The sequence below is a fragment of the Ischnura elegans genome, assembly GCF_921293095.1.
Source record: "Ischnura elegans chromosome 13 unlocalized genomic scaffold, ioIscEleg1.1 SUPER_13_unloc_1, whole genome shotgun sequence".
In the NCBI taxonomy this organism is placed as follows: Eukaryota; Metazoa; Arthropoda; class Insecta; order Odonata; family Coenagrionidae; genus Ischnura; species Ischnura elegans.
Window position 1 is genome coordinate 7,053,965 of NW_025791657.1, and position 26,917 is coordinate 7,080,881.

A 26,917-nucleotide genomic window follows, 5' to 3' on the forward strand; every position below is an offset into this window, starting at 1 on the left:
TTGCTCTAAGGACTCGATAACCTGTGTCTAAGGTTGGGCCTAAATGTATCCGACAATTAGGGCACGTCAGACGGAGCCGTCGTCCGTGTTGAAAAATCAGCTACAGCTATACCCGACGTCCGGTGCTCTGCGTCTGAAGCTGCCCGTCGGCTCCACCCCGGGTTTGGCGCGAATAGGAAAAAAAGACTAGATCTTTAATTCGGTTCCGTCACCATTACGTTGGTTATGCTTAGCATAATCAGAAACAGAGTTGAAGGTAGAGGTACTTCATTAACATTTCCTTCGCACATAAATTCAGGGATTAAAAGTTATTTCTAAACCCTTTCGCGCCGGACGTCGGGTGGAGCCGACGGGCATTTTATACGCAGAAGACCTGACGTCGGATATAGCTGTCACAAACTCACTACAGAAATAAAAACTGCTATGCCAACGTATAGAATAACACCCCCTTGCATTTTCATAGTAACCTTTGTTAGATGAATGAATGGAATGGTAATAGTAAAAAAAAGCAGGGATTATGGTTATCATCCACAAAACGCAGACGAATTTGTAAAGGCTACCATGGGAATTAACCCTTTCGCGCCGGACGTCGGGTGGAGCCGACGGGCATTATATACGTAGAACACCTGACGTCGGGTATAGCTGTCGCAAACTTTTCTACACAGACGACCTGATGTCGGGTATGGCTGTCGCGGGGCATGGGAACCAACCGCAGCGGTAGCTATGGTCGGTGGTATTCAGGCCCGGCCCGAGACCCAGCTTAGCGAGACCCTTGTGCCTCCCCTTAGGCAATTAAGCCCGACCCTCCCACTCATTTATCATCCTTCCCACAGCAGGAACTTGCGGTGAAGTGGTTGAAACGGCAATGGTTTTTGCAAAAAATAATTTGTAGCAAACTCAAATTTTTTTATTTATTGTAATGAATTCTTCGTTTTGTTCTGTAAGTAGGCAAATTTTAAATGAAATTTTAGTGTTATTTTTAACGAATTTCTCATGTGAATGCTTTAATACCTTGTTCTTTCATCTTACGGGATGAAAAATATGTAATGGGGAGATGCTGTTGTTTTATTGTTTTATCGCTCATGAATGTTACAATCCAAATAACAAGCTACATTACATACCCTTTTTTTTCTGATCCATTCATTTTCCCCCGAGTAATTACTAATACGCCGGTATTCTAAAGTAATGTAACTTGTACATCCAACTTCGTACCTGCGTTGTATGCCCTATTGTTAGCTACTCATTTTGGGTGGAACATGTGCTCAGCTGCCGGACGATGTCTCGGGTAAACTACGCGGAAAAACCAAACCTTCCACTCTCACAATGATATCGCACGTGCATTCATACAGTCCAGGTGTTGAGCGCTGATGACATTTTCGCCGAATTTTTCGACGGCCCTCTCCGATTCTAAGAAAAGCGATCCTCAGTATACTATTTTGCTAGTTCTTTCATGGGTTTTCAGGCTTGAATTCCTTTTTCCCTACCCTTTTTTCTTTATTGCAGAATGCATCCTCAACTTCTATGAAAACGTTATCACTAAAACCCATTTCTTAGTACTTATGCCTGCCCGTACGAGAATGCATTCCCTCTCCAATTTCTCACCCTACCTTCTAAAAAAACTTCAAACATCTAACTTTCTGAAAAATGAAAAGGTCCTAATTAGGTTATTATCAACGCTAGAAACCCGTTTAAAATTTCACAATGCTTTAAATTATGTTGTTTATTATTATGTAAGTGTAATTTTTCAGAAATCGTAATCAATAATTATTTATAAAAACACTGGTAAAATAATAAGTTGACCACGGACTCCCGCTAAGAAAGGGTCAGAGGGTCGGGTGAGAGGCAGGGATAATGGCCGGGCGCCCCATTGAGTTGGGTCCCAAATCCGAGGGACGAGTGTATCCGGGCAACTCACCCCCAAAAAAGAGCTCCGTTAGGAGTTTTAAAATGTTCTTATGCTACTCGTAGCGTGGTAAAGTTTTGCTTTCGTAGTTTTTGGTAGGAAAGGGTTCATTAAAATGAAAAAAAGGCCGCGAACGGAGATGGTGAGACACGAAATTCAGAAAATATTTTGGGCGATAGAGAGCCTGCCATGCAAAGATGAAAGTAATCCATACCGGTTTATATGACATATATCACGACTTAATAATAATAAATATAAGTTGTGAAAAGATACATTTTGGAAAACTGTCGTTATCATACATTTAAGGTACTAATTTTTTCATAAAAATAACTTTAAGATTAATACTAGAAGTATATTTCGTAATGGATATACATTGTTCTTAAGCTCAAGTATGAGATGACCGCTTACCTGACAGACCATTATAACTCCGCCATAGAAATAAATTCTGGATCCGCCATCGATCAACCAGATTTTCAGCTACATAACGGTTACTCACCTGAATATGAGCCATCTGAAACAAAAGGCTCCGTAGAAGCGTTTTGTAGGTAAATTTTGATCTTATTAACTTCACCAACGAAATCGTGAATTCTTACGGTTAATGAATATAGAGTAATTAAGTATAGTAAAATATTTAGTTTACGCAACTTTAATTTCTCTCCTCTGCAGAGCCAAAACTTCACTTACCAATCCACTGCGATCCGAAATAGGCTTGAAATGCAATAATGAACACAAAATATCGTATTATACGCAAATAAATGTGAATAATTGAATCACTCGAATCCAAGGATAAAAGACTTTTCAATTAATCCCAACAGAAGGACAAAAAATAACTATTGCAATTCACGTCTAAGGGATATATATGTACTAGGGTCTCTTCAAATTCTCACTAATAATGGGGCATTCGCAATTGATTCAAACAAAGTGAATAAAATACTTAGTGATTCAAATAACCTATTATTCATTGCAAAAAACAGTGGGTCAAGAATCACTCAGGCTCTCGGTTTAATCATATCAATATATGATCAAATGGTGATGAAATGCTGGAAATCTCCTCGGCTGGCTGATTAATTACAATATATCAGTACCAAAAAGCGGAGGAATATGCTTGGGGGAATATGCTTTGGAAACGGAGATTTAAGGAAAAATTAAAAAAAATAACATGTTTGAAAATGCATTTTACATCATTGTTGCCCTTAAATTTTAAATTGAATCAGACGCAGTTAGTATATATCAAATCCAGACAAGATATTTAAATTCTTTTTTATATATATTTCTGAGGCTTTCGGCTGGATAGATCCCCTCACTCCCCCCATAGTTACGCCACTGCCAAGTAGATTGAAGTTAATAGTAATGGAGTGGCTTGCAAGTTAAGAAGCAGGGACATAAAATACTGGAAAATTATAAATAATTGATTCTTCTTTAATGATACAGTTTTTGGAAACCATATTGTTAAGAAATTCGTCAATGAGTTAGGAAATGCGACTTTTTTCCATTACATACTATAAGATGGGCCGAAGAGTGTTTTTGAAAACATTGCCAGGTGAAGAGCTATTTCTGATGTCACAACTTCACCAGTTAACTAGTAATTCATGCAGTGAACGAGGTAGAAATATATTCTAATGGAGAACTCCAGAAAATATTATAATTGGAAGGCCACTTGAAAAATGAGGGTCTGACGCAACGGTGAAAGCGAATTTCAATGAGGATTAAAAAGCAATTCTCCTACACTCGACGAGGGGGCTGTGCCTCCCTTCCGCCTCCAGATTCCTATGGAAAAGGTGCACGGTTTACTGTCGTCCCTATGACCGAAAAAAATATCTCCCGTCGTTGTTGAGATATTAATAAATGAATAGAGAATTAACTGGGATGAGGCAAAATTTAAAATGGTCTCGACATATCATGTGGACTGCATTTCATAAATGACGTTTTCGAAGCAAGGATTTTATTAACGCCCTAAATGGGGTAGTTTCCTTCATAAAAAAAGGAAAAGCACTGATTACGATTCGTTAGCCACCATTAGTGTATTCATAATATACAAATTATTTGATTTTAGAAATCCCAGTTTTGACGAATGGCAACGGTCATGTTAACCGCATTGGCCAGTTTGGCATCCATGCAATGCCACTCCACGTGACGTTACAGGGACCTAGTTTCTATACGAGTAGATAGCAGTTTTACATCGTTTACGATTCCCAATGCATGCATGAGGCACAGAGATCAGGGAAACATCTCTTAATAATCGCCTATTAAAACTGCCTATGGTCGGAAAGTTTCCTTCGTTTGATAAGGTGTTAATAATCCTTATTTAAGCAAAGCGCTACCTGCTAGCAGCTTGAATCGCAGCGGCGTACATATTCTCGCTCCGCGGTCACCTAACATGGCGGTAGCGGGAGGTATAATGACGACATATTGGCTTTTCCCAGCGTTCATACTTAGCCGTCGCGTTTTCGTGGAAATTAAATCGTGGAAAATAGATATCGTAATTGAAAAATGTAAAAGCGTGACATGCGTACTCCAGGAATAATAATCTTTCGATTTAGGCAGTAAAAATGTAAAAGGAAACCACCCTATTGCAGTAGGTAAGAGTCAATGGCAACACCGTATCTAAGAGAAAATTAATCCTTCAGCTGCGGGACCTGATGATTTTAACTACCAGCCTGTGCGGAAGAGGAGCATGAAATATTCTTCCCTCTAGCCTGGTGTCTCCAAATCCACAGCCGAGTTCCTCGCAAGGAGTGGACCCATTTAATCCGGGGGAATCCTTCTTCCTTCCGTATCAACAGATGGGCCTACATTTGGGCAATTTTCCTAGGCATATTAACAGCGTGGAGCGGCAAGAAAACAATACAAAATGGACAGTAGGGTACGAAATGCACAGCGGAAAATGACGAAATCATGGAATGTCACGTTTTGCGAAGAGGAGGGAACAATTACTTAGCATGGGAAAGTATAATGGGATAGGGCTCCCTACCTTACGGGGCAAAATGTCAATTACTTCCACATTCCTTAACAAATATTATGTAATTTTTGAAATTTTAATGTTTTTCCTACAGTTGTAGATTATTAGATTTTGATATTTTAAATATTAATACTTCTTAATTTTTTTTAGAAAAAATACGTTTTTATACTGAAAATGTTAAACCATATTAAATGTTCTCTTCATTCTGATCCTGGGAAGTCATACTCCAAATCTATATACATAAAAGAAAGTCGAAAATCGTTTAGTTAGAGCACTTATAACTCGAGAACGACTGCACTTTTTTTTATGATATTAGATTCCTTGGATTCATTTCAGCCCCAGATAACATATAGGAAATTAAAAAAGGATAATTTTACGCAAAAATTCATCTCTTTCTATGTTATATGTTTTTAGGAGTTAGTAATGCAACAACAATTGATAAGCCGGTCAAAACTACAAATTAAATCATTTGTTTTGTTTTTACCAATTTTATAACTGAAATAACATTTTAATTACTAAATATATTCAAAATAATGAAACTGCATTTAAAAAATTTAATTTCAGCTGATTGTACTCCCTGCTCCATTTGACTCTTCACTACCGTCTTTGTAAACAAATATCCAAGCAATTGTTGATAAACGGTAATGTCCGTGTTCCTGTCAAGGAAACGAGCAGACGCAGTAACAAAAGTTTTTATAAAAAGTTCTCTAAGCTCTTAGGGGGATTTTAGCCCCCAAAAATCCCCTAGCTGCGTCACTGCTTCGCTTCGCTATATTTTTTAGCTTCGTCCGCTTTATCTTGCACCCGATAACAAAACAAAAACAGTTGTTTATCAAAAGGTGCTAGACGCTAGATATTAAACCCGAATGTATAGGGCACACCGTGGCGCGTTTACGAATGGAGCACATTTATGCAGTGCATTTTTTCCAAACAGAGATACTATAACTGGCGCGCCTAAATTCATTTGACACGAATGCGGCTTAATGGGGGCTTTTCTTACACGATTTTGAGCATCAGAAAGCGTCGGTCTGGCGTTGTGTTAACCTGCCCCGTGAACGGGCCAAGTTTACGCAACGGACTTGGGCCTGAAACAATTTTTGCTGTTAATAACACATATAGCCAACAACTGAATCCGTGTTTAGTTTTTACTTCATTAACTGCTTCATAAAACCACAATTCCCAACATTTTTCCAGCTAAATTGTAAGAAAATTAAGTGAAAAAATTCCGCGTACACGAGCTCTGATCCACCCTTTTTAGATTCAATGAAGAAAATGTCTTTCTGACAAACAATTTTGATACTCATTTACGTATTTTCATTGAATTTGTATCCTTATTTTATTATAATAAATTAAACATGATTAAAAACGATACAGTCGTTCTTGACTTATAAATGGTGTAACTAAACACTAAGTTCATTGATTGTTAGGCGGTACGAAGTTCGCCGGGTCAGCTAGTGCTAAAACAAAATGCAAAATAAGTAACATAAGACTAGATAGTGTACAAACATTTTCGTTTTATTACAACAAAACTCGCACTCGCGTGTCTTGAATTTCGAAATTTTCATACAAAATTAATCGGGATTTAGAATAAAATTTCCTTTAAAATGACGATTAATTCATTATTATGGCATGCACAAAGGTCCAGATATAAATTTGCAAATTGCAGCGGCACATCATTTTGACGCCGACAGTAAGATATTTGCAAAGCAGTGCACACTGACAACTACATGAACGTAATATAGTAACACAATATAGCGCATGCAAATTTGAGGAAAAATAAAAAACATCCAATAAATATGAGGTCGAAACTCCTTAGTTAATAAGCCATGGAAATTTAAATATTTTGTTGGACACACTTTGCAGTTAATCCAGCAATGGATGTGCAGATTTAGTGCCGTCAGAGCGCAGATTTTTTTGTGTGGGAATGCAAGCATCCGAGCCGGCCAATCCATGTTACACCAAATAACCCGGTCCATGAAACAAACGAAGTATGTCTTCAATATCAGGAAATGTTTGACTGGGGTGTTTCTGGACCAGTCCAAAGGAGTGTCTGCCTAAGGGATTCATTTGTGAACGCCTCTTCTATTCCCATTCCTTTCATCAGATTCACCCAATGTTGACCTTCAGATCGAACGCTATTTTTCCACGAAAGCCATTTGCGTTTTTACGTTCACCCTATCACATGCAATGCTCCACAACGATAAATCCTGCCCCAAATCCACATCTGCGGATATGTAATCCAAACGTCTTCAATTGTGATATATCCATTCGGATGAACATTCATCCCCCACATTGAATACTTCGCCATTGTCGCACCTCCTTCAACCAAATCACGGATGTGGACTGCATCCCACAACACCTGGACTAAGTCGAAGACTGGATTACCACCAGGAACCTTCAACTAACCCTTAAAAAATCAGGTGATACAGTTCACAAGAAAGAATAAACGCTCCACATGCATATTGATTTACTAGGGCACCTATAAAAACAGGCGAGGCAAAACACAGTGAAATTTCTAGGAGGTACTGTGAATGAAAACATGACTCGCAGCGCAATCAACACAGCACCAATCAAAAAGGCGTAAGGTGCATCACCAGCAATAGCACTGAGAAATTTTTTAAATAGTTAAGGTCCAGCCAATACTCAAGTGCTCCCGGTTAATATGTGGACTGAAATGGGAGAAGGTTATCAGCCCAAAGCTGTTGCTAAATCGTATATATAACCATTATTTTGCTTTTTGTCAGGAATTTTTTTCAAAATTACTGTCAACAAAAGCTGGAGATCCGAGCTACCTTGGCGTTTCGTGTCTTTATTTCAATTTTTCATTCACACGGCACAAATTCACCAAAAATCGAGTCAACATGAAATCTCATCATTTACAACGCAAAATCCACAGCAACCAAATTTCTTTCATGCACTTCATGGGCATAGACTAACTGCCCTACAAGTGCATAGAATTATTAATGCAGCGTTGAATTAATAATTTATCTAAATAATTCACTCAAAGCAAATTATAAATACTAAATAAAACTTAATTACGATAAAAAATGAGATATTAACTGTAGTGACTAAAATTATTAATGTGAACAAAGCTCTAGAATCTCTATTATATACAGCCCTTGAGGTAACTGACTCACTGATGGATACAAATTCCCGACCACTTCCAGAAGTGCTGGAGAGCTGAAATTCGGCACGCGTGCGGGGAACCCGAAATGATCCGGAGGAAAAATCCGAAAACCGGAAGTTTCCGCCACGTGTCGTCGCCAGGACGACAAAATGGCCGAAATCGGGCTTTTTCCGGGGACCGTCTTTATGTTTTTATTTTACTGCGCGTGAACCGTTCGTGCCACATGGATGTTTAATGCATTTTTGGAAAGCTGATTAACGTAGGCACGTAAATATGTAATTTTGTTAGTTTCAATTTAAGAAAATTGCAGCCAAAATGGCGCCCAAAAATTGGTTTTTCGAAAATAATTTCATCCCTTCTGCTCCCCTCGACTTAATTTCAAGGGTATGATAACAAAAATGATTATTATATATGCTCACTTGATTCTTCATTTAATTTAGGCAGCAATATTTTTTGTCACCATTGGCTGCCGAGGAAAAAATTAAAATATGCCGAAAATCGCCAAAAAGTACAATTTCCAAAAGATTAACACGACATTTCGTCCAGTTTTGCACGACCGATATCGTTTAGACTTAGTATATGCATAAAAATATTCAATTTGTATTAGAAAATTTAAACATTTTTACAATTTTGCCATCGATAAACCAGCAAAAAATTAAAAATGGCGGACACTTCCCATTTTTTCCCGGGAGTCCGTTTACTATTTATCGTTATACAGGCGATACATTTCTGTTACACGAACCGTTGATGCATATTATGAAAGCCAATAAATGTTGCCTCCTACTTATGTAATTTTTTAAGTTAATTTCCAAGTTAAACGCTTTCAAAATGGCGTCAAAAAATTGATTTCTCGGAAAATATTTCATACTTTCCACTGCCGTCGGCCTTATTTTGTGAGTTGGGCAACGAAAATGATTATTATATATGTTCATTACATCCTATACGAAATATAGGTAACAATTTTCTTTCGTCGTTCTTGGTTACTCGGAAAAAAATTCAAAGATTCCGAAAATCACCAAAAATTACAATTTCCAAAAGATGAACACAGGATTTGTCAACTTTTACATCTCCGATTTCTTTGAAATTTAATAGTTATATACACCTATGCATTATCTTTTAGAAAGCATAAATATTTAATAAATGATTTAATTAATATAACCGCGTAAATGATTTAATTAATATAACCGCGAAAAGATAGAAATGGCGGGCACTACTAATTTTTTCCGGGGAGAGATTTACTTTTTATTGTATTACTCTCGAAGTATGGATGTCATAGGGGCAACTTCTCTTAGATATGATAGTAAATGAATGTGACCATATAATGTTGACATCTTTAAACCCCCTGAAAACCCCTAAAAAATTAAAATTTGCATATATGTAGCCTTTTCGGGTACTTTTCGTCAGAATTCCGCCGCATTTCCAAGCCTTACCACTCATCGCTACGGAATTCATGTAGACGATTGATGACCCCTGGCTGTACAAACCTATAAACCCCCGGTAAACCCACATACACCCCCCAAAAAATAAAATCTTTCATATAAGTCTACTTTTTGTGTACTTTCCGTGACTATTCCACCGCTGGTTCTTACCCCAACGACTAATACCTACGGAATTTATGTGAACGGATGGTGACCGCCAGGAGTACACTCATATAAACCCCCGGTATCCCCCTAAAATCCCCCCAAATGTAAAATGTGCCATTAAATCTCCTATTTGGGAACTTCTCGCAAAGATTACGTCGCACTACCCGTCCCCTCTGAGCTCTAGATCCAGAATGTTTGGTGAAGGCGGGTCACCGTAAACCATACGGGAAAAAATACCAGAAAACCCCCGATCACCTCCTGGAACCTCGCCGAAAAAAATAAAATTTTTAAAGTCGCCATTCCGAATAGTTTTCCTCCCATTTTAGCCGGTGCCACTACTACTTATTAGAACCCCCGATAACCCCGTGAAACCTCCCAAAATTTTAATATCCCCTCTCCAAGTAAAAGAATCGTCAGAATTCCGCCTCTATTTTAGACCCCTAGGACTTATCGGCACAGAATTTATGAGAACAATTTGTGACCATTGGTTTAACACCAGTATAAAACCCCCGGTATTCCGTTGGAACCCCCCGCAAAAAAATGAAAAAGTTGCCATTAAGTCTTCATTTATGGGTACTTGTCACCAATATTACGCCGCATTGCCCTACCCTTTACAATCATCTTTACCTTCATAATCACTGTGGAGGATTGGTGACCGCATGCATAACACATTAAAACCCCGAATCCCCCGGGGCACCCCTCTCGGTGGAGAAGAACATTTATGAGGACTAAGCGGAGCAGCCGCGGGGGGCTCTTCATCCCCAAGGCGGCGAAACCATTCCGAGGAGTAACTGCCGTAGGCGAGGGGAAGCTTCAGTAACCCCCGGGCGGCGAAGCCGCCCCGATGTTTAAAGCGGCGCAGCCGCTGTGGGCTCCCTCCGCCCTTTGGCGGCGAAGCCGCCCCTTAATCGAATACCGGTGAAACAGTTCCGAAATGCCCTTGCCCTCTGGGCGGCTATGCAGACGCCAGACGATGAACGGCGAAGTACTTTTTGGGTAATTTTCGTGACTATTCCACTGCTGGTTCTTACCCCAACGACTCATCCCCACGGAATTTATGTGAACGAATGGTGAGCGCCAGGAGTACACACATATAAACCCCCGGTATCCCCCTGAAATCCCATCCCTGAAATGCCATTAAGTCTACTATTTGAGAACTTAAAACGAGCATTACGCCGCACTACCCGTCCCCTCTGAGATCTTGATCCGGAATATTTGGTGAGGGGGAGCCACCGTAAACCATACGGGAAAAATACCAGAAAACTTATGAAACCTACTTGAACATCGCCGAAAATAAAATTATAGTCGCCTTTCCGAGTAGTTTTCGTCATAATTTAACCGATGCCCCTACCACTTATTAAAACCTCGGTAACCCCGTGAAACCTCCCAAAAACATTTCTAATAAATCGCCTCTCCAGGTAAAAGAATCGTCAGACCACTGTTCCGGACCCCTAGGACTTGTCGTCACAGAATTTATGAGAACGATTTGTGACCACTGGTTTGACACAAGTAAAAAACCCCGGTATTCCGGTGTGAACCTCCCGCAAAAAAATGAAAAACATGCCATTAAGTCCTCTTTTATGGGTTCTTGTAGCTACTATTATTCCGCATTGCACTACCCTTTACAATCATCGCTACGTAATCACTGTGGACGATTGGTGATCGCATGCATAACACATTAAAACCCCCGAATCCCCCTGGGCACCCCTCTCGGTGGATAAGACCATTTATGAGGAATAAGCGGAGCAGCCGCGGGGGGGCTCCTCAACCCCAAGGCGGCGAAGCCGCCCCACAACGAGAAACGGCGAAGCCGTTCCGAGGAGTAACTGGCGTAGGCGAGGTGGAGCTTCAATAACCCCCGGGCGGCGATGCCGCCCCGACGTTCAAGCGGCGCAGCCGCTGTGGGCTCCCCCCACCTCTTGGCAGCGAAGCCGCCCCTTAAACGAATAACGGTGAAACAGTTCCGAAATGCCCTCGCCCTCTGGACGGCTATGCCGACCCCAGACGAGGAACGGCGAAGCCGTTCCGAGGAAGGAGTGCGGCGCTTTCCTACCCCCTGGCCGGCGAAGCCGGCCCCTAGCTTAGGTGAGATTATTTGAAATAAAATTCTTCGAACGACCACAAATGTAGACGGCGAAGCCGGAACCGGGGTTTTAAGGGGCGGAGCCCCTTAACGAGCGCGCGCAGCGCAGCGAGTTGTAAATTATAAAACACACTAGTAAATTCCAAAGAAATTCTTATCCTTTAACCTACCTATGTTTTGATGGAGTTGACATAAGTTTATGAAAGAGTAACACCAAAATGTGAGATAGACAAGTTGTATGATTAAATTTTTATGACTTTGCTTCCAAAATATCTACATGATAGCAATGCCTTCGCGGACTTCGAAAACCGGGGCTTTTCATTCCCTGCGATAGAAATATGTGTATTGACCACATTTCTACGTAAAATATTTTGACCATGATAAAATCATCTCAATTGATATATCTCAACAAGCAAAACCACGCGTGTAACGATACCAATTAACTAAAAATGTAATTATACACAGCAGGGAAGTTATTTGATTCATACCTATAAACGCGACACAGCTACCAGTAAATATACGGAAATTCACCTTAGAAAGAAATTCCTTGCATCGATAATTTTGAGCCTTAACCATGGCTAGCAATGTATTCAAGAGGACATACATTGTAATTTGAACAAATAATAGCATGATTTTGGAGCAGGCATTCAAACTATGTACAACCCAATAGTGATATAATCATTGAAAGGCATGAGGGTACATCAACAATTACAAAAGACCAGTCACTCAGTGCAGCATTCTCTTCATCAATCGTATATTATTATTAACCCATTTACGGCCAACGTTGCGAAAACGCAACATTATTGAGAAATGAAAAATAAATGTTTCAATTGAATTTTATTCATGCTGAATTCGCTTTTTCGATATAAATAAGTTTTAAACTGATTTTTAGTGAGATTATAATGACATTTAATAAGTATTTCGTTATTTATAAAAATACTCAAAATGTGTCAATTTTCTAGTCTCCTGTTAAGCAAGATAAATAATTTTTCCTAAGAGTAACTATTCCCTTTATTAAGTTTTTTATTCGTGCATGTGAACGTAGAAACTTCAATTAATAGATATTAAAGCTTATATTTCGTCAGCCAGTCAACATTAAGCCAAAATCAGATCCTGAAAATAATGTTGCGTTTTCGCAACGTTGGCCGAATACGGTATCTATAGGAAGTTATGCAACCCGCATCGCCACATATTTCCGTCTCGTAGGATTCCGCCGTTTTTACTGTCAGATATAATCCTACGTCTTTTTTGCCTCGTATTTGACAGATATCGTCAAATTTGATTATTAAAATTCTTAGATATTATATTTCCAATGAGGTGCCGCATTATTTTACCTAAATCCAATATAAATTAGAGATGCATTATTACGGCTTGAAATAAATGAGTCAAAGTGAATATTTTTACAGAAGATAACGCATTTTCCAGTTTTTAATTGTCATTTTCATCGCAACAGAATGAATTACAACAAATAATGAATATTTATTAATTACATGAAAGCATTTCGGGTGCAATGGAACACAAAACTTTGTACATTCAATCCGAATTAGTCCTTCCTTACTTCACGATTCAGCGATATCACTAACTTCCACAGCAAGATATTGGGTGAAATAAGACGATAAGGCGTATATTTGGTTTGGAAATGATTGAAAGAAAACATATTTAGATAAATAAAAAAATAATCTACACTTTTCAGACAATTCCTGTCTGGACAAAAATGACAGAGTTCTAAATTATGACCTCAATTTGACGGCAAGAATTAAAAATTATTACAATTCGGAATATTTGCGCATAGATTTTGAAATAATGACCACATAGCTCCTTACTTTGGTCACTACAGTGCATATGTTCTTTTAAAACAAGCCTTTAAGATTTTGCTTTTAACTTTGGTGCTTATGTTATTCAGACGGTTATAGGGTTCAACCAGGCGATAGAAAATTATTTCCATCGAAATTTAGGCTTTGAAGCAAGCGTTATTCTAGAAATTGTCAAGGTTATCCCTGATCCCTTGAATCAACGTATGTTTTTCGATAACTTCTTTTCATCTTGAACATAATTTATTGTTTTGAAAGAAAAAGGATTATTTGTAACTGGAGCCACCTATGAAAATATAACAGGAGTGCCTGATAGAATATAATAAAATCATCGACGTGAAACCGAGAGGAACATGAAAACAAACATTTGATAAAGCCGAAGGTCTTAGTATTGTTCGATGGAATGATAAATAGATTGTCCCTGTTGACAGCAATACAAGTTTTATGCTTCCATTGGGCACAGGGAAAAGTTTCAGCAGAAAAAAGAAAATACTATTTCACATACTACTTTATGTTAATAAAAGAAAATACTATTCGTGTTATTGGGAAGTATAGTAAATACATGGGTGGTGTGGACCTACTAGGTAATACAAATTACCGAACTAGAATTTAGGGGAAAAAAAGGTCCTAGCTTATCAACTTACTGGACAGCGTTTGCACTAACGCCAGGAGATTGTACAGGTTATGCAACGGAAGTAAATTTCACTGGTGGACTTCAAATCGTATCTAGCAGGGACGCATCTAAAAAGTGAAGTGAATCAGTCGGTAGATGACGTACCCCTATACCATTCGCGTCCTTAAACATAGAAAAAGTTAGGTCATGTAGTTCATCGCGGATTCGTGAAGCATGAAAGGACGAATTTGACCATAGAGTTAAAAACAATTCAGTAGTTGCCGAAACAGTGTAAAAGCCCAACCAGGGATGAATGTACGATAGTTTATGTTCCATTACACCCAAAATGCTTGAGTATTTCATAACTAGCCATTTATTGCTGTAATACAATCTGCAATGATAAAATTTAAGTCAATGAAAATATGTGAAATACATCTTGTGAGCTCTTCTGAGAAAATTTTCGCTTTGACTTAATTCTTTCAAATCGTAAATCATGTCTCTTTTATAGTGGATTTAGGTCAAATAACAACATCTCATTGGAAACATAATATCTAAGGATTTTTATTAATCCAATATGACGCTATTTGTCATATACGTGGCATAAAAAGGTAAAGGATTATATACGACAGTAAAAACAACATATTCCTACGAGACGGCAATGTATTGGGATGCGGATTACATAATTGCATACAGATACCGGATTCGGCCAACGTTGCGGAAACTCACCATTTTTTTACCATAAGTAAATTTTTTTGAAGGCCCATATTTTCACTTTACCTAATTTATCATGTAATTAGGTGAAATGAGAGAAAAAATATATTTTTTCAAGTATTTCTTTACTCAGCCGGTAATGGGTTAACTTGATATTTGCGAGTAAATTAAATACAAGCACTGCATCCTCACATTGATCAGGCGATTAAACATCGATCAATCACACAATTAAAATTGACATTACATTGAAAATTATCTTCTCCACTAAGTGCCTAGAGTTCGTATCGATAGTTTTGAAATGCATGGCTTACATTTAAATGTAAATAATTTTCAACAAGTTAAAAAATTAGTGGTTAATACACAGTAATAAATTATTTAGTCCTTGAAAATATAGGATAATAAATATACTTGAACATTAATGAAATAAGATCACAGGCCTAACTGAATATTTTTTATAATTTTCAACATTATGGGAGGTTTTTGCTTTTCATACAAGCAGTACTCGTAATAATAAGAATTATTACCCTTGACAAATATTGATTGACATTGATAAGGAATACCAATTAATTAGACCACTAAGACGTAATCCTGTGTATTTCCAAATGAAAGAAAAGGTGGATCTATCAGGAGGAAGTCTTATCACATTCATTTAAAGAAAAAAGCTTCTTTCCGATGTACTCGCATGCGCAAGACAAGGTTTTGTTGGTAGTGTAAGACTTTTCTCATTCATTGCACGAATAAGGTTTTTCCTTAGTATGAAACCAAATGTGTCGTACAAGAAGGCTGTTTTGAGAGAAAGACTTATCACATTCATTGCAAGAATAAGGTTTCTACTTCGTATGAGTCCGAATGTGACTGACAAGGTGACTCTTACGAGAGAATGACTTATCACATTCATTGCAAGAATAAGGTTTCTCCTTCGTATGAGTCCGCATGTGATTGACAAGGGTGCTCTTATGAGTGAAAGACTTTTTACATCCATTGCAAGTGTAAGGTTTCTCCTTCGTATGAGTCCGAATGTGACTGATAAGGATGTCCTTTCGAGAGAAAGACTTATCACATTCATTGCACGAATAAGGTTTCTCCTTCGTGTGAATCCTCATGTGACACACAAGGGCGTTCTTTCGAGAGAAAGCCTTCTCACATTCACAGCAGGAATAAGGTTTCTCCTTCGTATGCGTCCGCATGTGACTGACAAGGGTGCTCCTTTGAGTGAAAGACTTTTCACATCCATTGCAAGAATAAGGTTTCTCCTTCGTATGAGTCCGAATGTGGTCGACAAGGTTTCCCTTTACAGAGAAAGACTTATCACATACATTGCAAGAATAAGGTTTCTCATTCGTGTGAGTCCGCACGTGACAGAGAAGGTTATTCTTTTCAGAGAAAGACTTATCACATTCACTGCATGAGTAAGGTTTCTCTTTCGTATGAGTCCGAATGTGACGGACAAGTTGACTCTTATAAGAGAAAGACTTATCACATTCATTGCACAAATAGGGTTTCTCCTTCGTATGAGTCCGCATGTGACTGACAAGGGTATTCTTATGAGAGAAACACTTGTCATATTCATTGCAAAAATAAGGTTTCTCCTTCGTGTGAGTCTGAATGTGACGGACAAAGTGTCCGTTTTGAGAGAAAGACTTATCACATTCATTGCAAGGATAATGTTTCTCCTTCGTATGAGTGCGAATGTGACTGACAAGGTAACTCTTTAAAGAGAAAGACTTATCACATTCATTGCAAGTATAAGGTTTCTCCTTCGTATGAGTCCGAATGTGACTGTCAAGGGTGCTCCTTTGAGTGAAGGACTTATCACATTCATTGCAAGAATAAGGTTTCTCCTTCGTATGAGTCCGAATGTGACATATAAGGATGTCCTTTCGAGAGAAAGACTTATCACATTCACCGCAGGAATAAGGTTTCTCCTTCGTATGAGTCCGAATGTGACGTACAAGGCTGCCTTTTTCAGAGAAAGAATTTTCACATTCACTGCAGGAATAAGAGGTCTTTGCTGTGTGTGGAACAACTGTGCTTGATTTCCCATCTACAATAAAGCTTCTCCTCTCCTCGTACACATTTTTATTCTCCCTTGATCCTCCAAAGTTAACCTTAAGAAGCCCGTTTTCTTTTCGTCTCACTCCTTGGCTTTTACACATCAGATGATTTAAACTCTTGGAAGAGATGGGCTGACAAGAAGTATTAGTTTCTCTTATAGAAACAACGGTTTTGTGGGACGAATCTTTTCCGATTGACAAATTTGAATCAATAACCAAAAATCCGGAACCGAAATGAATCTCGAGGTGCTTAATGAGATCAGATTTGGCATTGAATGCATCTCTGCAGTTGAAGCAATGATAAGATTTTTCCCTGGAACTGGCACGCTTCCCAGGATTTTTGATCATGCAAGTACTTTTCACTTTGTTTTCCCTTACGGCTGTCTTGGGGGCATTCTTCCCATTCTCAGTGCTCCTGAAAAACTTAATTGTCTCTGCATTATCACAACCACCTCTCTTCTCAGCAATAGTCATTGTTGCTCTATCCCCTCTGATTTTAGACGCATGTCTAGATTTCGAATGTAACCGTCCATCAATAGGATTTGAGCACACTGTTATTTTATCAGCAAGCAAGGTATCACATTTCTTAGTGTCTTTATCCATCACCTTTTTTCCTTTCTTTGAATGTGATGCTCTAATCTTTGGTTCAAGGACTGCAAACAAGGCTGAGGCTCTTTGAGGAGCTGGGGACTCTAGAAAAGAATTTCACATTAAAAATAAGTAAAGTCAGGCAAGAAATCTATGTTTCTTTGAACTAATTTATAACAGCCATTAGACAGATATCAAGGTAGCTAGTTTAACCGATCCTTCGGTTAGATGCTATACTTATATCAAGGTGTCAATTAATTTTATACGGTGGTCTCCATATATTTCTTCACAAATGAAGCGGCACTGCTAGAGAAAATTAGCAAAATGTTGCATACTAACCTCAAGTATCTACGCCACGAAACACCTCAATGCACTTTTTTATGCACAGAGGTAATCATAAACTCAATTTACAAATCGCAAACATACATATAACATTGAATTGAAACAATGATCATTATTATAAAAAAACAAATACTTCATTACATTACAAACCTTAAAATATGTAATATAGAAATGCAAAGGTAGCAGAGGGGCTAGAGGGTAATTAAAGCTCACAAAAAATCATTGCCAGCTTAAAAAATCATAGAGATGAAGATGGAGGTGCAAAAATGGCATATTATAAGAACCTACCTCCAAGAACAACATGTATTAAATTTCTGTATGAACAACAATAGCAGTAAATGAAGATCAAATTCTCTGAGTGGCACACCTTTATATTTCTAACGAAATTTTCATAACCACTTCGCCTTGCATTATTTATCAAATTATTTCAAGTATAAAGGGATGGGATATTAATGATCTCATACCTAGATTAACATTAGGCATGGTAGATGGGATGCCGCATATCCAAATATCCATGGTAATTGCCCGTCATTGGATACATTGGATCCAAAGTTGCGGAAGGCATCGGATCTGGATCCGAAATTTTATATAATTGCTCAGTGAAAGCACACCCTATCTGAGAAGAGTGGCAATGGTTCTAACTCTCTCCTTGAATGCGCCCTCACAGTGCCGCTGATATATCTTTCTGCCAGTCTTAGTTTGAGAGCATGGACGGTTCAGGATGGATTGGTTTAAAAAAACCATCAGAACAGACGAAGTATGCAGAATGTTAACATCACAAAAAACTTGTTATGTTTGCACAATGCGTCCAACATTTTGATAAAAGGCTTTGCATGCAAAGGCGCACTGAAATGGTAGACAGTACATTTTGTAACATATCAGTAGCCTTTCCCCCACACTACTTCCCGACGCCGTAAGAGGGCCATATACAATCGTCTGATTTCACTTGCTGACCCAGTATAAGGGTTGAATTCACCATAGATTTGGCCTAGCAAGCAATCAGCATGAAGCCTGATTCATGAGCAAGTCTGTAAGAATACCTATTTAATTTCCTCACTTCGTCAATTCACAGACTTCAGATGAAAAAGCTTTTAATCGGTTAAGATATCTGATTTCCAGGTTGTCCACATTTCCTAATATTTCCCTTATAATTTATCGATTTTCATAAGCAATCATCACAATGATATTTTAATTTTGTATACGTCCAGACTGAATTTTCACAAAACTCAAAGTACTTAGAATGCGAAGCAATGTACAAAATACCACAAGAACATCCTAATAAAAGATAAACTTAACAGTTATAAGTTAAATTAACATCGAAATTATTCAAACTTCTCATATCCACCCTTAAAGATGGCGATGCCTTGTATTTCACTGCTCTACCTTTTACAATTTGGATGAAGCAATAACCTTTAAATCTTAGCTAAAGAGAATAAGTAAGCAAGGCCTGGTAACCCACTTTCATTACTCTGCAGAACTACAACTACGGCACATAAGGTATTGAAAATGAGTTAATCCTATTTGTAGCCGAACTATTTGTTTTCCACATCCCACTTTTTCTATGAATAACCGTTAGGCTTATTGAAGGACAGTTGCAAAAAACAGTGAATTGATTGGAGTTGTATCAAAGCAAAATTTTACCATCATTTTAAAACTGAAAAAAACCAGTTCAGCTCATTTCAACAAGTTCCATGTTCATTTTGTCTAAGGAGGCTTCAATTGATATGGTACATAACTGGAATCTTATTCTTAGTATTCTTCACAAATGATATATTGGGAATTTTTTTCTATTACCCAGTCTTAAAGATAAAATTTTTACGTGGAGTACACTGGAATTCCCATATGAATGCACATGACTGCATATATTGGTTAATGTCATTGAAGCATGACAAAAATTTTACTAGATATTTGCCGACCTGATTACATTCTCAAGCAGAACTAAAAATCATAAACTAAAGAATGTATACATGGATGACAAATACAGATACTACATCCTTCACAAGGGAAGTGTCTAAAAACAGGGTCTCAGATTTCAATTAAATTTTCTTGTGTTATACATAGTCCATTGGGAACTATTCTTGAAATAGCCCCCATATGGGGATTTATAACCAAATAGTTTGCACTGTAATGGAGTTAAACATTTAAAGTTCAAATACATTTATGCATAAGAGCCACCTTGCAAAGGGCGAGCATTAGTCCAGTGGTTAAAGTCCTCAGTTGTCACACCGAGGACCCGGGGTCAGGCTTCATGAAAAAATAAAATTTTCAGTGAACTTAAAGATAATATGTATTGAGGAAAAACAAGCTTTTGTAAAATAGGGTGTAGAAATAAAACCCAAAAAAAATCAAATTCAAAATTTGATTGAATTCTGATACGCCGTTTTTGGACTCGGCCTAATCAGAATTAGTTACAAGTCTTTTCTGTGAAGTGTAATTTTCAAACACTGAAGATCACTCACCTTCCGCCTCTGTCATAAACTCCATGGCCATTGAGTGATCCTGAATCAGCTCTCCATTCTCTGTATCAGTAGGCTGAAAGCAAGTAGATTTCAGATTTACTAAATACAAATACATCTCAAAAATCATAAAATAATGAAACAAAAATCTTAAATTCTTGTTAATCTCTGGCTTGAATAGAATAACATATGAAGTTACAACACCAACATTAATCCTAAACACTCTCCAATAATATACTGTCCTAATCTATTTATCATGAAGCCCCTTAACGACCACTCATTCATTCACTCACCTATACAAATGTTTGGGGTGAACGAGACGAGATACGGCAAAAAGTCTAATGAAGACCCCCTCTATAAAATTGTCTGAAACCCCAGGAAAAATTATTAAAACACTAAATTTACAATTATTTATCCGTCTATTCAATTAAAAGTGAGTATAGGGATTAGTTTAAAAAATGGCCACCAAATTCCAATGGCGGCGCGGCAGTCATACAAACGAACAATCATAGCAACATAACCTAACATAATACATTCATCACTCAATTTTGGAATTGAACAATTAAAAATAAAAAGAAACACAATATATATAACATTCAAAAATCTGTAGTACTGGATACATGTAGAACAGTTAGATTGTTTTTAAATGAATTGTAACTTGAGGCAGCGTCTTGGCAAGGCCCGACGCTGGCAGACCTCCAAGTAAATCTTGTGGAATAAAGAATAATAATAATAATAATAATAATAATAATAAACGTTTATTATCGTAGACCTTCAAGGTCCTAAAGACTTTACAGAAATAAAAATTTAGCTTTTTTTTATATGATAAGAAGACGGTAATAAATAAAAAATAACAAAGACTTAGGTACAGCAGAAATATTACATAGAATAGAAAAAAATAGTATCTTCCCCATAGCAACAATAACTTCCACTCGATACATAACAAGGCATGAAACATGAAACTGTTGATCTGGGGCAAAATGAATTTTTTGAAAAACATAGAGTAAGTTCACAAAGTATAAAAGAACAAGTGACTGTACCGTGGTACATAGTAGCATACAATTGGGACATCCTAAGTCTGATTACTAATTACAGGAAATATATAAATTTACACTCATACACAGGAGGAATTGACATATCGTACATATTATTAATAACAATGCGCTAAATTAAAACTAAATTTAGGACACAATGTGCTCAGTTTTTAGAATTAAGTGTTTGAATAATTTAATTTTGAAACTAGTTAAAGATTGACTTGATTTAATATCTTCCGGGAGTGCATTCCAATGCCTTGATACTGTAGCTACGTAAGATTTATGATATATTTCGGTTTTGTGCTGGGGAATCTGTAGATCAATATGCTGGGAGCGCGTTAAGCGACTTATTATGTTCTTTTTAAAAGTGAAAGAGTTGAATAGGTACTGAGGACAGCTGGATTTAAAAGTTTTAAAGGCAGAAACCATAGACAAATAGAGGCGTCTTTCCTTGACTTTAAGCCATTGTAGTTTTCTGTAAGCATCTGTAATATGATCCCAACGCTTTAGATCATATATGAATCTCAGTGAAGCATTCATCGTTACCTGCAATTTGTTATTTGTTTCTTCATTAATATTACTTAGCACACCACAACAGTAATCAAAATGGGGAAAAATGAGAGCATTTACGATGGATTTTCGTATGTTTGTGGGCAACAGGCGCTTTGTCTTGTATAAGTAATAAAGCGTTTTATGGCTTCTACTCTTAACATTTATGCAATGCGCATTCCAATTTAAATTGCAGTCCATAATTACCCCCAGATTTTTTACTTGCTCTTCATAGGGGAGAGGTCGATGTTTAACCATGATTTCTGGGATGTGGTTAAGATTTATTTTGAGGGAAAGGTTTCTACTGCTAAATATAATGGCTTTTGATTTATTTTCATTTAGTTTCAGACCATTAGTCTCAGCCCACGTGCTAATATGTTCAATATCAGTATTCAGCTTATCTATAGCTTGTATGAGGTTTTCAGGAGTTGCATGAAGGTATATTTGAAAGTCATCGGCATAGAGAAAATATTGTGAGTGAATTAAGCATTTCGGTAGGTCGTTGATAAAAATGGAGAATAGTAATGGGCTAAGAACAGAACCTTGAACCATTCCTGTGTCCACATTTTGCCAAGTAGATGTTACTCCGTCCTTCCCTATTACAGCCTGCATTCGTTCGGAAAGATATGATCGGAACCATTTAACAACACTATTTGAGAAATTTTATGCTTTTAACTTCTGCAATAGGAGAGTGTGGTTAACGGAATCGAATGCTTGTGAAAAATCGAACAAAACAAGCACAGTTAACTGTCTATTATCCATTGCTTTTAATATGTCTTAGGTTAGGCGCAGAAGTATAGTTTGTGTGCTGTGTCCTTCCTGAAACCAGATTGTCTTGGGTCGAGTATGTTACGGTCGGTGATATACGCACTTATTTGATCAAATACGATTCTCTCAAGTATTTTAGCTGTGGCACATAGTAATCCTATTGGTCTATAGTCACTCGGATTGGAAGGTTTGGGACATTTAGGAATTGGCCGTAAAAAGGTTCTTTTCCATACATCTGGGTATATACCTAGTTGTAGAGAGGAGTCAAAGATATTTAAGAGAACAGGTAGTAACATAGGTAATACCTTTTTAATAAAATCTATAGGAATTTCATCATAGCCTCTAGCGTTTGTAGTGATGTTTTTACATGCTTTAGTGACCTCTGTAAGTTTCACGTGTGAAAAGAAGAACTGGTTATCAAGATCAACAGCCTCATTGCTGATGGAGGTTTGGGGAAGAATTGCCTTCTTTCTGAGAGAGAAGTAATTGTTTATGATGTCTGGATGTATGTTTAACTTATCGTCTTTATGTTTTGTAGCGATTCCGAGATTTCGCAAATGCTTCCATGTATTTTTTGCACTCTGGCATTCTGAGAAAAGCGCGTGATAGTATTTATTTTTTGCTTCACGAATCTTTTTATTCGTAAACTTTCTCAGGGCTTTGTACGATGCAAAGGCATCAGGGTCACCATACCTTCTATATAATGCTCGGGCATAGTTCCTTCGCTTAATTTCCGTCTTTATTTCGGGTGTTATCCATGGAGTTGGTGGGTGGGTCACACGAATAGTGCGAATAGGAGCGTTCAAATCAAATGTATCTATAACGTTAGTATTGAAAATTTCTACTTTATCATTTGGGGATATTGCATTCGCTATTGCATCCCAGTCTTTATTACTCAGGTCGGAGAGAAATTTGGAGTGGTCAAAATTTCTGAAGTCCCTGTAGGTTATGTGCTTCACTAATGGGTCTGGTGATTTAATGATGGGATGATTTCCTCGGCTGGCTCCTGCAGCGTCTTCATTCACTATTGGCTGAGTGAATATTTAATTCACGGCGTCGTGGATTGACCTTATTCCTCTTAGCACAAGTTATCACGCACGATTATGAATCAGTTCTCCTTACCTTGTGAATGCTGATTTAAAGGTACCCATGAACCATGCCAAGGGGCATCGTTTACAATACGTTGTGACCATTTTTGAAAACAATGATAAAGGCTTCAAAATCTGGGCTCAAGTGCCCGAGTTTACAGTACTTGAAATTGAGGATTTTTCCCAAATGTCACTCAAATCCATTAATTTAATTGAATGTGAATTTCATTCTTACCTCAGTGGCATCAGTCTCCTTGGGAGACAGTTCGATCTTGGCCAAAACCAGCAGAGTATCACGGTCTATCACAACGGCTCTTGTGCCTTCAGCATCCACCTCATCGCCTTGGGAAGATCTTGAGGCCTGTACCTGAATATGAGTCCAAAATCAGCATCATTAACCCTCATATGGATTTACAAAATTAGTTACGTCGTTGGATTCTCGGCGCCGCAGCGGCGCCGCGTCATTTTTTGCTATTATCTTTCAAAGTTAGCCTGAATTTACAAATTTTTTGATTGATAATGGTAAATACATCTATTATGTTTATTTCTTACCGTGTTTTGCTAGATTTAAACCCTTATTGTTGAAGTAATAACAAAAAAAATTGAACGCTGCATTCTTTTCCATTTCTTGCCGTAATGCTCTTTATTTCAGTTCCCTTTGTATGTTATTTTTGAGTGAAAGTTTTAATTTCGTGAGTAATTGTTGTTTGAAATATTTTTCTGATATGCAGAGCTCGGCAAACTCCGCTTTTTAATGTTTATATTGTTTATAATTTTATGTATCTAAATGCTAAAAATGATGACCAAATAAAATTCGTTTATGCCCATATGACATAATTTTGCTTCAATGCGTCCACCCATATGTTATATCTTTGCAGTGTATATAGAAGGATAAGTTATTAAACGTTAATAGATAAGTTATTAAACGGAACAGATGTAGGCTAAGTGTGAAGAGACGAGTGTAACTTTCGTGATTTTTACAAGATTCTGGCGATCAAGACAAATCTTACGAATATTCTGGGAGCTTATGTCCTGAAATTAAAAAAATCAAGTCTTATGGCTTTTGAAATATAAATAATATGGGATGATAAGCGGCGTGTCAAAGAACTCAACGCTTCTTTGGAGATGGAGCTAGAAGAGTCGGTACTCTTTTCCTACCACGGAGCCCCATTCCCCCACTGGGGACGTGTAGCCCAAGCGAAAGGTTTCCTTAGATATGGACGGGTAAATGTTTTGCGTGGGAGTGCATAAGATTAGGTTTTACTCCTGGATTGGTGGGAAGTCCAAAAAAAAAAAAATTCTTAGAAGTATGTGTTATTGGTGGTAGAGGAGAATGAGCAGCTGCCTTTTTTTCGTCCAAATCTGCGTGAGAAACTGATGATAATATGCTCTGGGGTGACAAAAATACCCTCACTTTGGAAGGACTTCCCTTAAATTTTCTTTCCGTTTCCTTTCTTAGCGTTTCACTGACCCAAACATTGAGACTCTCCATACTTTCCCACTAAGCTCCCTTATTCGTCATTCACCACCTTCTTACCCCCTCCCACAAAACTTGATTGAACTTCTCACCACCCTAATGACCCACCGAGCTGGACCTTCTTGGAATGAAGGGAGGGCCACCGCGGGGCGTTTTGACAAGGCTTTTGTTCCCTGTCCTTCATGCAGCGTTAGAAGGATGAAGAAAAAGCAGGCTTTTGTATTTAATTGCCTCCTTGCACTCCCAACCTTTTTTGCGATAAGGATTTTCTACTCCTACCTGTCCTAACGATCTGGGTATTCCCCGATCCTTGGCAGTCTACACACTACCGCCCCTTCACCTCAAAACAACCTCCTGGCATTCCTTCTCCTTTCTCCTTCTCACTCATCCCTTTACGTTAGTAACACCCCCAATGCATAAAACATCTGTACATTTCAGTACACATAGAAACGAGATATATGTTTACAAATTTTCACCTCATGGTAAATTGTCTTTTCATCTATTCATAATGAAACGATTTTTACCATGTAAAGTCTAAACTCATCGTCAGGAAAGAGAAATTATTTTCTATCACGAAATAAGTTGGGTAGTTATCTTTATTTCACCTCAATGGTAAACTGTCACGTCATCAGTAGCTATATAAACGCCAGCAATTTTGTATAGACTATCGTAGCCGCAAAGGGATTTTTTTCGAATGAAAAGTACAAGACATATAACAATAACTGTGCGATGTGTTCTTCACGGTAGTCGGTGAAACTTCTGAATCTCTTGGTAAGTTACAGTTACTCATTCAGCGAGAAATATTCACCCAACGGTGAGGAAGCATTATTCTACGAATTCGGATAATGCATTGTGTTAAATTTTTCTTAGAATTGCTGCTTGGAGTAATTCTAAACCGAGTCACTCTAGTATTTACCCAAAGCTGACTATCACCACGGCAGTAACGTGGACGCGGAGCGGAGAAGGTGCCCAAGCAAAACTAAGTCGGAAGCCATGGAAAAACAACTTTGAATAGCCATGAGTTTCTATGAATAATTCTCGCAAAAAGATGAAGTTTTGTCAATGAACATTATAACGAAGCAAACGTAATGATTCTTAGCTAAAAGAGAAAGCACAATTGGTATTGTAATATTTTCCTTTTGTTAAACAATTTCACTTGGTTTATAAGTTAAAAATTAAATAATAGGATTAAAATAGATTATAGCATTTCATATGAAACATTATTGCTTTGACATTAGCGTTCAGAGTGCAGTCCCTGACGTAGCGACGAGGAAATAATCGGCCCTAGGAAAACTAAGTCGGAGGCCCAGGAAAAAACAACTTTAGCCATGAGTTTGTACGAATAATTCTTGTAAAAATATGAAGTTTTATGAATGAACATCATACCGAGGCAAACATTACAATTCTTAGCGAAAATAGAAAGCAAAATTAGTATAGTTATATTTTCCTTTTGTTTAACAATTAAATTTTGTTTATAAAGTTGAGAAAATTAAATAATATGATTATAAATAGATTATAGCATTTCATACGAAACATAATTGCTCTTACATTAACATTGAGAGTGCTGTCCACGACGTAGCGACGAGAAAATACTGAGCGCCGCAGCGGCGCAGTAAATCCAACGACGTAACTTTTTTCATTAGAGGCCAATAAAATGTAAACTATCAACACTATGCAAACAAAATTTTGTACGTAGACGAAGAAGGCAGAAAAAATAGACTACTGAAAATTTCAGAATTATCCATTGGAATGGAAAATTTTTACACCACTT

The 26,917-nt window shown here is 37.7% G+C and overlaps 1 protein-coding gene across 1 annotated transcript in view; it reads right to left on the reverse strand.

The window, feature by feature from the left end:
• Nucleotides 1-7,738: 7,738 nt before the first annotated feature.
• The window catches only part of LOC124172538, a 50,905-nt gene continuing 31,726 nt past the window's right edge, over nucleotides 7,739-26,917 (reverse strand). The window contains exons 8-11 of the mRNA XM_046551984.1: nucleotides 23,905-24,036; nucleotides 20,234-20,306; nucleotides 16,655-17,536; nucleotides 7,739-7,803 (exon numbers count right to left, since the gene is read on the reverse strand). Of these exons, the coding sequence (XP_046407940.1) occupies nucleotides 7,739-7,803; nucleotides 16,655-17,536; nucleotides 20,234-20,306; nucleotides 23,905-24,036 (1,152 nt within the window). The remainder of the gene's footprint in view (nucleotides 7,804-16,654; nucleotides 17,537-20,233; nucleotides 20,307-23,904; nucleotides 24,037-26,917) is intronic.